Source organism: Typopeltis vanoorti, chromosome 5 (assembly GCF_054136105.1).
Source record: "Typopeltis vanoorti isolate ZY-2024b chromosome 5, IOZ_Tvanoo_1.0, whole genome shotgun sequence".
NCBI lineage: Eukaryota > Metazoa > Arthropoda > Arachnida > Uropygi > Thelyphonidae > Typopeltis > Typopeltis vanoorti.
This window is the reverse complement of record NC_143553.1, coordinates 138,689,617-138,706,074: the sequence shown is the minus strand read 5'-3', so window position 1 is coordinate 138,706,074 and position 16,458 is coordinate 138,689,617. Positions and strand designations below refer to the sequence as shown.

General features: G+C 35.4%; 1 protein-coding gene across 4 annotated transcripts in view; it reads left to right on the top strand.

Moving 5' to 3' along the window:
• LOC150106867 (uS5 assembly chaperone PDCD2L-like) overlaps positions 1-16,458 on the top strand; it is a 51,778-nt gene that overhangs the window by 11,174 nt on the left and 24,146 nt on the right. For all 4 annotated transcript variants that reach the window (XM_090392776.1, XM_090392777.1, XM_090392779.1 and 1 more), the window contains 2 exons: positions 4,574-4,787; positions 15,304-15,506. In XM_090392776.1, the coding sequence (XP_090248902.1) occupies positions 4,574-4,787; positions 15,304-15,506 (417 nt within the window). The remainder of the gene's footprint in view (positions 1-4,573; positions 4,788-15,303; positions 15,507-16,458) is intronic.

Sequence of the window (16,458 nt, the reverse complement as noted above, 5' to 3'; positions counted from 1 at the left end):
AAGCCTGGACAGAGGGACGAATTCCCGATGATTGGAGTAGAGCTCTCATAGTACCCATATATAAAAAGGGAAATAAAACTGAATGTGAGAATTACAGAGGTATTTCCCTACTGAGTGTTCCTGGCAAGATCTATGCAAGTATACTTGAGAAACGGTTGAGAAGAATTGTGGAAGAAAAGCTTGGTGAAGAACAAGCTGGATTCAGGCCAAATAGAGGCTGTCAGGATCAGATCTTTACTTTACGACAAATAGTCGAGAAAGCATGGGAATATAACAGAGATCTGTATTTAAGTTTTGTCGATTTGGAAAAGGCATATGACAAGGTGCCAAGAGAGAAGCTATTCAATACGCTACAGTTATATGGTGTCAATGCGGCATTATATCAAGCAATACTTAGTCTTTATTTGAGTTGTAAGTCAGCAATTAGAATTGAAGGAAGTACAGGAAGATGGTTTAATGTTAAATCTGGTGTGACACAAGGATGTACATTATCCCCACTGTTATTCATTAACTATATGGATCACATTATGAAGGAAAGTGGTATTAAAAATGATATCAAAATTGGAGATGTTAATGTCAGCTCTTTGCTTTATGCGGATGATGTTAGACTTCTAAATAAATCCGCTACATGTCTGCAAGATTCTCTGACTAAATTGAATAGCTGTTGTAATAGATATGGTATGAAGGTCAGCAATAAAAAGACAGACAATGAAAATAGGCAGAATCATTGAAAATGTCAACTGTGTTGTGAATGGAGAACCTGTTGAACAAGTGAAACATTTCAGTTACTTAGGCACGATTTTTACTGAAGATGGTAAATTAAATATAGAAATAGACAACATAATCAGCAAAGCTGGTATGGTAGGAAGTCAATTGAATAAATTCATATGGAATAAGAGAGAAATTAGTAGGAACACTAAATTAGCTATATACAAGACAGTGTTCAAACCAGTTTTAACTTATGGATCTGAGAGCTGGGTCAGAAGTAAAACACTTGACCAAAGACTAGAGACTGCAGATATGAGAGTCCTGAAAAAGATTATAGGCATGAACAGATGGCATCAATGGCAATATCATATTAAAAACAAGGATATTAGGAAAGAACTTAATATTGCCAACATCCAGGAATGCATTAGCAGAGCTAATCTCAGGTGGTATGGTCACCTAAACAGAATGGGCGAAGAAAGATTAGCAAAACAAGTGTTCTCTGCCAGGTTGGCAGGAAAATGACCCAGAGGAAGACCAAGATATAGATGGATTGATACAGTACAATGTGCCTTAGACGAGAGAAATATAAGATCTGATAATGTTGGAGTCTTGACAAGTAACAGGCTGATTTGGATGAAAATTGTAGATAGGAAGTTAGTAATGATGTAATTTTTTTTCATGTAGTACTATCATATCCTGTACACCCCTTGAGGGTACGTGGCAGGAATTTGATGATGATGATGACCTCTGGCCTGCAACCCTCGGAGACTAATGTATACCCACCTGCTGTTCCCCTCCTAAAAAAACTTGCCCATCCACCCACTTGCTCTCCTGTTGTGCCCTGCCTGAAAAACATTCACCCACCATGTGGGCGGTTGGAAAATTACTTCACAAGGGCAACTGAAGCAGTGCTGCTCTGTGCCACCCATTTCCACTTGAACACCTACCCACCATGTGGTCACATCACTGGAAGTGTCATCACAGGATCAACTGGCATGCAGCCACGCTGCACTGCCATTTCCATCCCCCACTGCAAAAAAAAACACTTGCTGTTGCCTAAAAAAACTACTGTCTGCCACCTGAAAAAGACACACCTACCACCTTAAAAAATCCAACTGCCCTACCTGTCCTCCCCTCATAATACACACCTCCCATAAAACACCAAGACATATATATGACCTTCTTACAACACATCCATAAAAATATTAAATGCAATTTCTAATATAGCACGAACAGACATGAAGTAACAAAACAGTCATCACAAACAAGAGCACAGTAAAGACAATCTTACAACCAGGTCATCTAAAGAAAAGCATGAAAAATAAATAACCTGCCAAATAGCCTGCTAAAATTAAAAAAAAAAAAAAAATTATCCACATAATGGTTCTTTTTGGTGACTTTGATTATAACCCATTAGATAACATTATTTTGTTTATGTAGCGAGTGTCAGAGAGCAGGCTATCATATAGTCAAACCAGTTAATATCCATTTGAAAGTTTTGCATGGAGATGATACTATTCTTGAGCAGGCAGACACTTTAAGAATGATGAAACCAAGGTCTCAGGCAAACCTCAAATTGGCAGGCCAGCAACAATAGTGAGGATAGAAAACAAGAACCACATTAGCATGCTCTTCAGAGAGGAACATTGCATCCCAACTCAGAAATTGCACAGTGCAGTGTTGATAAACCATGGTTAATGACACACTGCAATATGTCATGTGATGGATCTCAAAATGTTGAGTGATGAACACAAAGAAGCCTGGAAAGTCATCTTTATGGAAGTTCTCTAGCACTACAAGAATGAGGGGAAGGCTTTCCTCTTGTGTAGTCACGGGTGATGATATATATGGGTTCACCATTATGACCCTGAAATAAAGAGCCATTTCATAGAAAGATATCATCTCAATTCACTGTGCAAGAAGAAATTCAAAAACAGCTTTCAGAGGCAAAATAATGGCAGCTATGTTCTTGTATAAAGATGTTGTCTTGCTTGTTTACTTTTTGGGGAGAAATGCCATGATCAATTCACAAGTATGGAGATGCAAAAGAAATTGAAAACTTCCATAGAGTTCAGCCCACTAGAAACATGAATAGGGTCTGCTTTCTCTGTGACAGTGACCAACTTCACACCAGTTTACACACAGGGGAAGCAGTTGCAACATTTGACTGGACTGATCTTCCCCATCCTGCTCATAGCCCTAATAAGTACAGTAGGGATGCATAAAAATAACTTCATCATCAGTGGTAAATTTTGTTCCTTTCAAGTATTTCTTTAAATTTGGGAATAGAAAATAGTCAGATAGGACCAGGTCTGGCAAATAGGATGGGTGAGGCAGACATTGAAAGTCAAGGTTGTGTATTGGCTGTTGGGTTTCATGAACAGTGTGAGCAGGTGCGTTATCCTGCAAAAGCAACATGCCTCTGCTCAGTTTCCTGCAGCATTTTTCTTTCAGAGCTGTTGAATAAACTGCTGCTGTAACAGTTTCTCCTTTTTTTTTGAATTTTTGGATTACACCATCCATATCCCAAAAGACGATGGCAAGAACCTTCCCTGCTGACTTTTCGGTTCGGAACTTCTTTGGCTGTGGGTAACCTTTTTGTCTCCACTCTATTGACTGTTATTTGTTCTCTGGATCATAGTGATGAAGCTATGTTTCATCAACAAGCAGAATACTAACCAAAAAATTTGCACTGAAATGACCCAAAATCATCTTGAGATGACAGCACATGTTCTCTCTTTTGGTTGGCATTCAAACATTTGGTGACCCACTTCACTGAGAGCTTCTGCACATTTAGATGTTGGTGGATAATGACCCCAACTCGTTCCATGGATATCCCTAGAGCCTTTGCAATGTATTTGGCTGGTATTCATCTATCATCAAGGATCATGGCATGCACTGCATCGATGTTTTCAGGTGCGATCTCTGTGGAAGGTCTTCCTGCCTGGGGACATCCGATGTCTCAAACTTGAGACATCAGATGTCCCCAGTTTTTAAACTTGGCCACCCGTCTGGCAACTGTTGGATATTGTGTTGAAGTTTTAGGTTTTGAGACCACATTATAATATAAATAAGGAGTTTAATAAAAAATAAGCAATTAAAACCTGACAAGTTTCATATGTTGTAAGACTTAAGTCAGCTTGTTGGGTTTTTAATTGCTTATTTATAATGACCAAAAACTTCCAACAGAACTGCTAAACCACAGAAACTTACATTTACAACTGTTGGATATGCCGGAGCACACTCCCCTAAAATCTCACACAAAGTTTGGTGAATCTCAGTTGCAGACTTTTCTTTCAGCACAAAAAACTTGACGACGGCCCACACCTCTGTGTCTTCGAATTTCTTCAAAACCTCTGACATGCCTTCTTATGTATCCTAAGAGAAAAACAACATTATTACAATTAGATGAAACATGGGGGGGAAGGGGGATAAAGGGTTTTAAGATGTGTTCTTGTGGATAGGTTGATTTATGATGGGGCAGATCTGTAATTTTTGTGCTGCTTAATCTATATCTTTCCAAATTGGTAGTGATTTAGATGTCATAAATATTCTGTATTAACAAAGAAAATCAGTTAAAGTTCATAATTCATTATCAGTGATTAGATTATTTAATTAATCAGTTAATTTTTAATTTCATAAACTAATAATTCACTGAACTGTGACTAAATTTTTAAATACTATTGATTTGGTTGCTGTTCATCTATAAGATTTACAAATAAATCTTCAAAAGAGCATGTTTTAGATTTTTAATAGTGCTTTGATGTGATGACATGGTTTTATGTGTGTGGAGAAATCAGTGTGTGAACGAAAGTCTCTCATTCTCCTGCAACTATAAATGTCTAAATAAATAAATTATTTTTAGTTGGCAGGTGTTAAGATGTCAGTTTCATGAAGTGCAAGAATGCTCATCACCAATTGATTCTTCAACTAGCAGTAATTGGCTAGATGAAGAGGATAGCTGGGAGAATGATTGTACTGGTGATACAAATATCTGCATGGATGTAATGGTGGGATCAAAACAAGATGAGTTAGGAATTGAAGCAAAATTAGATGGACTTGCTCTTTTCAAAACATCAGTAAGTAAAAATAATTATATAATATTAAATTTAATGATATATTATGAGGCACATCCAGAAAGTAACAATTTACCTCCAGATAAGACATTGGAGAGGGGTTGCATATATGTTGTAGCATAAAGTGACTCATTATCTAACTGTTGAAAGGTTTTTCACTTGGTTATGCTATGAATTAAAGATGCCAAGAAATTATATTCCTGGTTTAATCCTTTATCCAAGTGTAAGCAAATTTTGCGCATGAAGTAACTTCACGACTGGGCAGCTTGTATATAGAGGCTAATGACTTAGTATCCCATAATGCAAAACACATATCCTTACAGGCATGTATAATGTTATGCATTACGAGAAGAGTTGCTACCCAGACCAGTTTCGACATTTATTGAGGTCTCATCAGTGGGAACCAGACCCAGATGTGATACCAAGGGTGAAGTAATGGAAAAGTCATATTTCCAAGTGGAAAAACTTTCAACATCTATCGCTAATCCAGAGTATTTTAGTAATAAGGTGTGACACCTTTTGTCTACTTGTATATGGAAATATGACTTCTGCATTACTTCAACTTTGTATCACATCTGGGTCGGGTTCCCACTGATGAGACCTCAATAAAGGTTGAAACCAGTCTGGGAGCAACCCTTTCTGTAATGCATAGCATTATACATATCCATAAGGATATGTGCTTTGCATTATAGGATACTAAGAATGTGACGTTATTAGCCTCTATATGTGAATTGCCCAGTCGTGAAGTGACTTCACATGCAAGCTTTGTTTGCTTATACTTGGATAAAGGATTAAACCAGGAATATAATTTCTTGGCATTTTTAATTCATTAGCTAACTGTTGACCATTTTACTTTCACCATGCTATTGTTTGTTATCTTCTACGAATAATTTTTATAAAATGCTGCAATAAAAAATCCCGTCAGTTGAGAGGTTCATGGTGTGATATGGTTTTTGTTGGCAGAAAATAATAGTGCTGCAAAAATTCACTGACAACTATGTAAGGTTTATTTGCATAATGTAATGAACGAACAGTAAGGTTAAGCAATGGTGTTGTTTGTTTAAAGAAGAGCGCAACATTGCTTATGATGAAGAGTGTTGTAACTGGCCAATCAGATAATTTGGTGGAAAGAGTGAACGTGAGAATCATCATTTCACAATTACAGAACTTTCTTTTGAATTCCTGGAAGTTTCACCCTCGATCGTTCATGGAATTGTAACAGAAAACTTGAGGTATAAGAAATTTTGTGCTAGATGGGTCCCAAAAGTGCTGACCAATGCACATAAACAGCAATGAGTGAAATCAGCTCAAAATTTTTGGACCAGTACGTAAATGAAGAAGTTGAACTTTTTTCTCCTATTGTGACTGGTTATGAAACATGGATTTCATACACAAACATCAAGTCAAAACAACAGTCAGTGCAGTGACTGTTGACTGTTTTTTTTTTTTTTTTATGGTATGAAAAAGTTGGTGCCACGATACCAAAAATACCTGGAAGTCAATGATGATTATGTGGGAAAATATGTATGTAGGTCTTCCAGTGTATAATAAAACTTTCTTCTTCTCTACCAGCTTTTTTTAAAATTCTTGAACAGACCTTACTTTCTTGACATGCCTTGTATTTTCCTGTTAAATCATGGTTTGCTACTATTTTTAAACCACATCTCTTGCATTAGGCTAATACATTGCTGGATTTCCAACCAGCTTCCTCACAGCACAAAATTACATATGTGATAAATACATAGCACTCAGAAAATTATAAAAACAGTTCAAATTTGTAACCGAAAAGAACTACTGTCCTAACATGGATACTTTTATCCAGAAAAAATCGAGATAAATGTTGTTTTAGAATGATGGGCTCTTAAAATAGTCTCTTAGACCTTTAGCAACTTCTTTGCCAAAAAGTTTTCTTCCATTTAACCCTGTGTGAAGGAATGTCCAGAGCATGGTTTGCTAGTGCTGACTTGACATAGATGATCGTAACCATAATTTTTATATTCTTCAAAGCAGATGTTAACAGATCTAAGAATCTGTCCAAAATAAGCTAGGTTTGCAGGTACAAGGTACTTTATACACTCTAGGATGTGCAAGAGAATGAAGCTGATCCTTAGGATAATGGATGAAGGTTACTAGTTGATGTATAGGATGTATGGTTTGCAAGTGGTATCGAGGTTATATTTATAGAGAAGTTTACCTGTCTTTTCTGATGAACATTGAATATATGGATGGCATGCAATATATTATCTGCTTTATAGGAGTTGTAACAAGTGGCTAAAAACATGTTGTGAAGCCTGAGTTCAATAGCCATCCTTTGTCATTTGAACAAATAGCCCCTAGCTCTATATGTAAGCGTTTTGATCATGCCATGCTGTTAGGATGGATACTGGTGTGATTTCTTTTGAATCTTACCATGTGTGTATGTATAGTTTCCAATAAACAGCAAATAAATAGTAACATGTCATTTGGTAGTCATGTTAGTATATCTAGGAAAGACAGTCTTTTTTTCAGTAGTGAAGTGTATTTTAGGGATGTTGGCACTGTTTAAATGCGCTAAAAATGTATCTGTGTCTGGACCATCAGACCATATAGCAAACAATCATCTACACTAGTGTTTCTTAAACTTCAGATATCCATGTACCCCTTCTTAAATTTTTGTTATTAGCAAGTACCTCCTTCAAAACAATAATAATAAATAAATACATAAATAAATAAAGTATATTTCATTATAAATATCTATTTTATTTGAATTTTAATGTTGTTGTAAACAAAAATATGATTCATTTTTAATAGAACAAAATTTGTAATAGGTTCCTCTTCATTTCCCATCCATAAAAATCCACATTTCAAGTAATTCATATCATACTTAGGAAGATTTTTCATCTTCTTCCTAGTTGGTTCTCTAGAGATGTCAGATGTCACACCCTTATCAATTTCATTTGATCCAGATACAATATCAATGTTTTCTTGTTGCTATTACTTGTATTTGCTATATTGCTCTCTTTTTGTGTGTTTTATAAATCCAGTCTTTAACCAATGATTCATACTTAAGAATTTGAAAGCTACAAAAAATTTATCGTATTTATTCGAATATAACTTACACTTTTTTTTCCAAATTTAAGGCTAAAAAATCGTGGTGGGAGTTATATGCGGGGAATTTTTGGAAACTAAAATTTTTCAGAAAAAACTGAAAATGGTGTGACTTACCAAGAAGCTCCTATTCGCTATCGCTACTTTTGGCATCGAAAACAGTTTCTTGTGTGCATCGTCAAAGTCATCTACCCAAATAGCTCCATCTTTTTTCCCATTATTTCAAGCAAAAATTACCAATAATTTACAAGACTTGAGGTAATGAACAATCTCACAAATAACTAATGAGAAGTAAAAGCAGAACGTGAAACAAACAGCAATGGTAGCCCATTAGAGATAGAGCAGCTATGAAGAAGCGCATATGATTGGTGGGGTATTAACAAAAGATCACGCAAACCAAAGACAAAGGCAAGCACAGTTGAGTCGAAATGATAATTCTCTTCAACCAAATTCCATAATATCTGAAACACATTCACTATATATTTCTTAGTATTAATAAGTTCACGGCGGGGGTAGTGTCAAACAAAACCATATGTTGCACCGGCAACGTATGGTTTTGCTTGAGTCTGTACAGCAATTTCTGTTGTAGGGGAGATGTGATTCATTAGTTAGTGCCATTTTTATCCCAGTTGTCTCAAATTGCACTATTTGTTGAGGAAATATATCACACAGACTGCAAAGTCTCTCTACCTTATTCAGTGATACACTAAAACTACATGTTTGTCTTCAGTATAGTGACACTGTTGGGGAGGGCGTTGTTTACCGCAGGGAACGAGTTACTATTGCCAGGACATGAACATCGTGCCCGATAGTAACCCGCTATTTGAGTAGGAGAATTCATACATAATATATACTTTATTGAGAAATATATACTTTTAAAATAATTCTTTTTTTTCTTAATAATGATTCCATGCGTTAATGATGCATAGCCGAAAATTGCCACGTACCTCCCTGAAGACCTTTCGCATACCCTCAGAGGCACGCGTACCACACTTTGAGAAACACTGATCTACACAGTGTAGCCAAACTGTTCATTTTATGTTTAGCTGTGTTGAGTGCCTGATTTAGAAATTCCATGTAGAAATTGGAATTGCTTGAAAGAATGGCTAATTTGAATAATTCAAATATATCAGTCAGGAAATGTGGCTTGATAAGCTCAAGGGTGTCTTGTCATTGTCTGAATCTTTCAGATTAAGATTTTTGATTATTTAAGAAGCACTGTTATGAATAAACTGACACCTGTGGCCATCCTGCAAAGAAATAAAACTTTATTCGCATGTCTGTATATATCGGGGGCCAACTATGTGTCCTTTTGGAGCCAAAATAATTCCAGTAAGACTTAATAGAGCCTCATCCTTTGACTGATGCAATAGTACAGGGTACAGGAGTAAGTGAGTGTGTGCATGACGAGCTTGTGAGAACTGCTTTGATTAATTATACACCTAATTTTAAGGAGTTTACTAAGAAATTGGATACAAGGAAGGCCTCTACTAGTAAATAAGTAACTAAAATTATTGTGTTTTGACTTTAAATTATTCTAATTGTTCAAAGTAAACTTCATTTAATGTGTTTCGAATTAAACTTTTTTATTGCAGTAATTTTTATTAACCCTGTTTTTCTCTCTCTCTTCTCTCTTTTTTTTTTATTTTGTACCTCTTTTTTGTTGTCTCTTCTCTTTTTGTTTATTTTTTCCTGGTAGATCGTGGACATGAGCTGCATGTGACTCGCGAGCAACGCTGTGGCCACCCCTGGTATATACGAATAAATAATAATAACTAAACATGTGTAAAATTGTATAATTGTGATGCCATTGACAGAAATAGGTAGTAACTGAATGCATCCTAACATGGACTAAAGTACTAATGTATCAATTATCAAAGGTAAATTATTTCTGAAATTAGCATCTGGTAGGTAGATTAACTTCTTTTAGTATGCAATGTTTTTTTAAATAATCATAACTGGATGTAAAAGCTGTATAGCTAGAAAGATACTTTCAGGTAACCTGTATGGAGTGCAGTGAACCAACTGAGGAGTTCTGAGCCAGTGTTCAATTGTTGTTTTTCCAAGGTGCACTTTGTTAGTAGATATCCACCCAGAATAGTCAGACCCAGTATGGAATAATCAAATGTAAAGTCAGTTAGAATTAAAACAAGGAATCACTCCAGTAGTTTTAACAGGATAGAACAGTAAAGAGTTAGTTACAAGAACAACTTCAACAGAATTGAAGATAAACAGTGGAGATTTATTTGTCATCTTCATAAAAACTTGAAATATTGTTCCTAGTTTTCAGTTGAGAAAACTTCTATATATCTTCTATATGTTCTCAATTGAGAATGCAGCTGAAGTTTTCTATTTTCATAGTTTTGGTCTTTTTATTGCTGATTTTCATGCCAAATTTGTTAACAACTGTTATGCAATTTAGTTAGAGAATCCCAGAGACTTGCACTGGATGCATTTAGGAGAATATCATCACCTGCATAAAGCGAAATGCTCTTTGATATTTCCTATTCTGAAATATTTAGATTTAATGCCCTCTTTCATAATGTAATCCATATAGATGATGAATAAGAGTGGATTTAATGTGCATCATTGTCTTACACCTGATTTTATATCAAACCGTCTTCCTGTATTTCTTTCAATTTAATTGCTAACTTAAAACTCAAATATAGACTGTGTATTTCTCTGTATAATGATCTCATTTTTTCTGTGAATAATGTTTGTATAGTCGAATCTACAGTTTACCTGTAAAAACTACTCAAGTTGAATTCTTTTTTCAAGCTTTCTTACATATTGTTCTTTTCAATATGATAAGGTGATATTTATTTTTATCCTACTCAAAATGCATGAAGCTATCACTATTAATAATGACATAGTCACTGAAGCTTTTCTTATGTCTTCTCTCCAAGTGAACTTATGCACATCATTATGTTGGAACATGGTGGTAGTAATGACCAATCCATATCCTGATCAGAAATCCAGCAGATACTTACTTTGATTCTTGTCCTTTTCTCAGTATTTTCCTAAAACTTTTCTATATGGATGGTGGAATTTATTTCCTACTCTGCTGTTTAGGTCTCCAAAGAGAATCATCAATGGGTGGGAATGGGCTCAAATCCTGTATGAGACAAGAACCTTTATAAAGGCTTCTCAACTGAAGCTCTTATAAAGCAAGGTTTTCATCCTATAAAATAGGCAAATCACCAGAAGAACATAGAACATATGAAATTAACAGAGACACTACATGGGTTTCATAGTCTTCTTCAGGCCTGATAAACAGGCTCCTGTTTATTGGAGCAGACAGTTCCTCACTCTTCAATGAATGTTTGTGCAATCTACAGACCATGGCTTTTGCATATTTATTGGAGTAGACAGTTCCCCACTCTTCAATGAATGTATGTGCAATCTACAGACCATGGCTTTCACATATTTATTGGAGCAGACAGTTCCCCACTCTTCAATGAATGTTTGTGCAATCTACAGACCATGGCTTTTGCATATTTATTGGAGTAGACAGTTCCCCACTCTTCAATGAATGTATGTGCAATCTACAGACCATGGCTTTCGCATATTTATTGGAGCAAACAGTTCCCCACTCTTCAATGAATGTTTGTGCAATCTACAGACCATGGCTTTTGCATATTTATTGGAGTAGACAGTTCCCCACTCTTCAATGAATGTATGTGCAATCTACAAACCATGGCTTTCGCATATATCCATGCTACAGTAAGATTTAAACCATAGCCTGCAGATGACTGGAGAGAGTGGGAAGCTATCTGCTGAGTCAAACAGAAGCCATGAAAAAATGGCATGACCACAACAGAAACTGGATGTCAGTTTGTAAAATTAGTCAGAATAAAAATCGCAGTACAAACTAGTAAGCCTCCACGTAGAAAGGTTTAGTTGTTGGTTATTCATACCAGTGCTTCACGGTATGCAAAATACAAACTGAGCTACGGATATATTCTATGTATAAAACTGAGTTTCCAGATTATCTAACCCTTAGCCTGCCTGTAGCATTAAAACATCCTGTAAGTTTCCAACTTGTTATGGATAGGATTGACATTTAAAATTAAAGTGAGCAGAACATTATAATATCTCAGCACTTAATAGATACTTTGGCTTTGTCATCATTCTGCATTGTGAATATTAACTTGCAATCCATTGTGCCAAAGTGTCTTGTTAAATCACCAATGTAATTTATCAATTGCATTATTTTACCTTTCCTATCCCATGAGCTTCACTAATTTTTATATTTTAATAGTTTACTTGTATATACAATCACCTTTCATTCACCACAGTAAAATGAAGGTCATAATTATTGTTGTTGTTATTATTATTATTATTTATATGGGTACTCAATAAGTCAAAAGACTCATCACAGGAGATCCAATCTATTCATTAACACAATACCTATCATACATCTCCTTAAACCTATTCGCTGTTGGGGTGCTCACAGCCACCTCTGGCAATCCATTTCATTCATTCACCACTCCTAGAAAAGAACCTAGTCTGCACACTCTTACTAATCACATTCTTAGACAACTGGAATCACAATCTCATAAAGAGGGATAATAACCTTTCTATCTTTCTTGTCACTGTGCTCTTCAGCATCCAAGTAATTCTCTGAGCTATTTTGCAAACTCTTTTCCTCTTAATTTCAAATCTCTATACCCCCCCCCTGCCAGATCCCTAGCCTCATCAATTTCCTGTTAATTAGTACCATCAACATGATACAAAATTGATTGATAGATTGTGATTCCAGTTGTCTAAGAATGTGATTAGTAAGAGTGTACAGACTAGGTTCTTTTCTAGGAGTGGTGAATGAATGGAATGGATTGCCAGAGGTGGCTGTGAGCACCCCAACAGAGAATAGGTCTAAGGAGATGTATGATAGGTATTGTGTTAATGAATAGATTTGGTCTCCTGTGATGAGTCTTTTGACTTATTGAGTACCCATATAAATAATAATAATAATAACAACAACAACAATAATTATGACCTTCATTTTACTGTGGTGAATGAAAGGTGATTGTATATACAAGTAAACTATTAAACCATCAACATGATACAAAATGTGTAATATTTTCATCCCAAAGTGTATTACCTTGCATTTTACAACATTAAATTGACACCATTGTCCTTTGCCCATGCTGCAAATTTATTTAAATCATCCTGTAAGATATCTACATCACCTTTATCAACTATTTACTCCCTAGTTTTGCATCATTGACAAACAACTGAATATCCTCCTTCAAATCTTCCACTATATCATTAATGTACAAATTGAAGAGTAGTGGTCCTAATACCAGAGCCCTGGGGCACTCTACTAGGCACCCTCATTGCCTCGATTCCATTCCCATTTGTGCCAACTTATGTAATAGTTTCCATGTGATATTCTGTGAAATGCCTTTGCAAAGTCCACCAGTATCATTATGTTGTCATTTTCTTTTCCAATTCTGCTGTCAACCTTATTATAAAATGAATAAATTAGTGAGGCATGACCTACCTTTTTACAAAGCCATGCTGCCTCCTATAGAGTATCATATTCCTATCCACCCATTTTCTGAATTTTACTTTTAACCAACTTTTCCAATACTTTAACCACTACTCCAGATATACTAATTAGTCTGTAATTTGCTAGTTCTGTCTTGGTGCCACTTTTATGTAATGGAACTATCTTACCCCTCTTTCCATTCCCTTGGAACCTTGCCAGAGCTTAAACATTAAACAACACTTTGTTAGAGTCATTGCCAATTCACTTGAATATTCTTGTAGCACCCATCCAGGCCCAGTTGATCTGCTTTTATTCACATTGATATTTTTCAATATACTGTGGAGCTCCAGTTCATCTACCTCAATGCTCACATCAGTTTCTGTAACCTCAGTAACCACAAAATCACCACCTGGATGATATACCCTTGCAAAGTGATCATTTAGTAACTGAACTATTTCTTCTGCTTCTGTCTCTTTCCTGTCATCACTGAGTAAAGTTATCTTTCCATAATCATTCTTTTTCTTACTTGCTATGTAGCACAAAAACTCTTGAATTTACTTAAAGAGACAACAATTGCTGACTTAGCTGGATCATCATGGACTAAGTTGTTCTGTAGTTAAAATGGATATTGAAGGTACATATCACATTACCTAGTCATTGTGGTTTGGATGGGGGAAAGAAAAACTGCTTGTTTATAATTACCGTCTGTTTAATTAATTTTCTCTCAGTCTTTTCTTTCATAATTACATGGTGATCAGCAATCATTATTTGATCAATAGTAGATCAAAACTTCTCCCATATACAGGAGTAGATATAAATTTGAGGCATGATTTCTAGAATCTGTCTAACTTTACCCAAAAATCTGGGAGATCATCATTGTGAGACTTCAACAGGTTTCTGTCATCACACTTACAGAGGGCACCAGTTAGGAATGTAGGATCCTGCCATTCACACTAGTTTGTGTTTGCATTGTGCCTATGTGCACATGCTCAGTCTATTTCTTTATGTCCATGGAGAAATATTGGCATGATAATTTGACTAAATTATGGGAGATACTGAGATAGGAGTGATGTTAGCTTGGTCCACCTTTGCAACGAGTTGCCCAGTGTTGTACTACCTTACCCAGTCCTGAAGATACTTTCAGACATAAACTTCGTTTGTGGACACTTGGATAAAGGATTAAACTAAATTTATTATAAATAAATTTAGTTATCTATGGATGTGGGTTTATTCTGCTAAACTTCACCGTGATTGTTACCTTGATAGAGGAAGAACTTTTCCCATAAGATGGAAATAAAGGCAATTCTCACTATAGCAAAGGCCAAAGGATAGTTTCTTTAGAATAGCATTTATACTACAGGAGACTTTGTCTGGGACTTTTTGAAATGTTTGCTATATTGAGTGAATTCACTTTAATGACATTTGCTATAGCAGGTTTGTAGCAAGGATAAATGAAGAGCAGTTATTATGATGCATTCTAGAACTCTTCGGATATTGTTGTTCTCTGTTGGACATTGTAAAATTTTCTGTGCATAACTGAATTTTCATCCTGAAAAGAGACAACAATTGCTGACTCAGCTGGATCATCATGGCCTAAGTTGTTCTGTAGTTAAAATGGATATTGAAGGTACATATCACATTACCTAGTCATTGTGGTTTGGATGGGGGAAAGAAAAACTGCTTGTTATAATTACCAGCTTACCTTGCCCGGTAGTGAAAATTTGATCTGGACAACAAGTGGTATGTCTGTCTATCGTACAACATTGCTGGCTAATAGAATTATTTCCACAAACTCCAGCTGTCTTGAGCAAGTACTGTGAACTACATGTATATATATTATTTTCCATTTGTTAAAGCAGCTTTTATAATCACTATATTTTGCAGAAATTATTTGTTCAGTAATATGAGCTTCAATATTTTTTTTTTAACATTTAATAGGAACTGTCAGTGGAAACCAAAAGCAGTGAAAGTTTGAAATTAGAAAGTGGAAGTGAAAATCAAATAGCTTTCGTACCTTACTATGTCGACGTTATTGAAGAACCTAATGACAGTGATGTGCATATCGATGAACATATTAAAGTTTTGTTGAGAGAATACGAAAGTAAGAGTGGAGATATCATGCCAGATTCATTTAAACATGAGTAAGTTGTAATTTTTATTGCCTTACTTAAAAACATGGTTATTAGTTGTTGTACTGCACAAAAGTTTGAAATTATCTAACACCCGAAAATTTCTTAAAGCGTTATCTGTATGATGTAATCTATCAAAATTATATTACAAAACAAAATTACTCGTTTCTGAAACCATTCGTGTTAACAGTACATTCAACTCTCTCTCTCTCTCTCTTATATATATATATATATATAAAACAAACAAACATCATCATAAGATCACTAAAACAAAGTACCAAACTGCAACAGACACAATGCATGATAACACACAGACATAATAACAGGACAGCAACTCTGAGTTCAGTATTAATGAAACCAACATTGGTCTCTGAAGAAAGCAGAAAGATCACCTGAAGAAACTACTCCTCTTTGTTAGTATGTTTCAATAAATATTAGTTTTTAGATTATTTAAATTAAGGGGATATTAAATCCCACATTGTTTCAAAACTGAATAAGAAACTCAAAGATCGGAATCAAAGAGTTTCGTGCCGAATATAGTAAACTATAAAAATATCGGCGAATACTAGCGTAAGCTAAAGCACGTAGTCCAACACTAGGGCAACTCGTTGCAAAGGTGGGGAAAGTTCAGATCGCTATTCTTAGTATTTCCCATAATGTAAAACCCATCTCCTAGGAGATGTATGATGTTATACATTATGGTGGAAGGTCACTACCCAGACCGGTTTCAGCCTTTATTGAGGTCTCATCAGTGAGTAGGTAGACCTACTCACTGATGAGAGTAGGTCTACTAATACTAAGGGTGTAGCGAAAAGAACTTATATACTCTGCTATATGAGTTGTCAAAAAGGTGCACCCATTAAATTACTTAAAATATAAAGAGCCAATAGGCTTCAATTTGGTGATGTAACATTATTTAAATTAAGGGGATATTAAATCCCACATTGTTTCAAAACCGAATAAG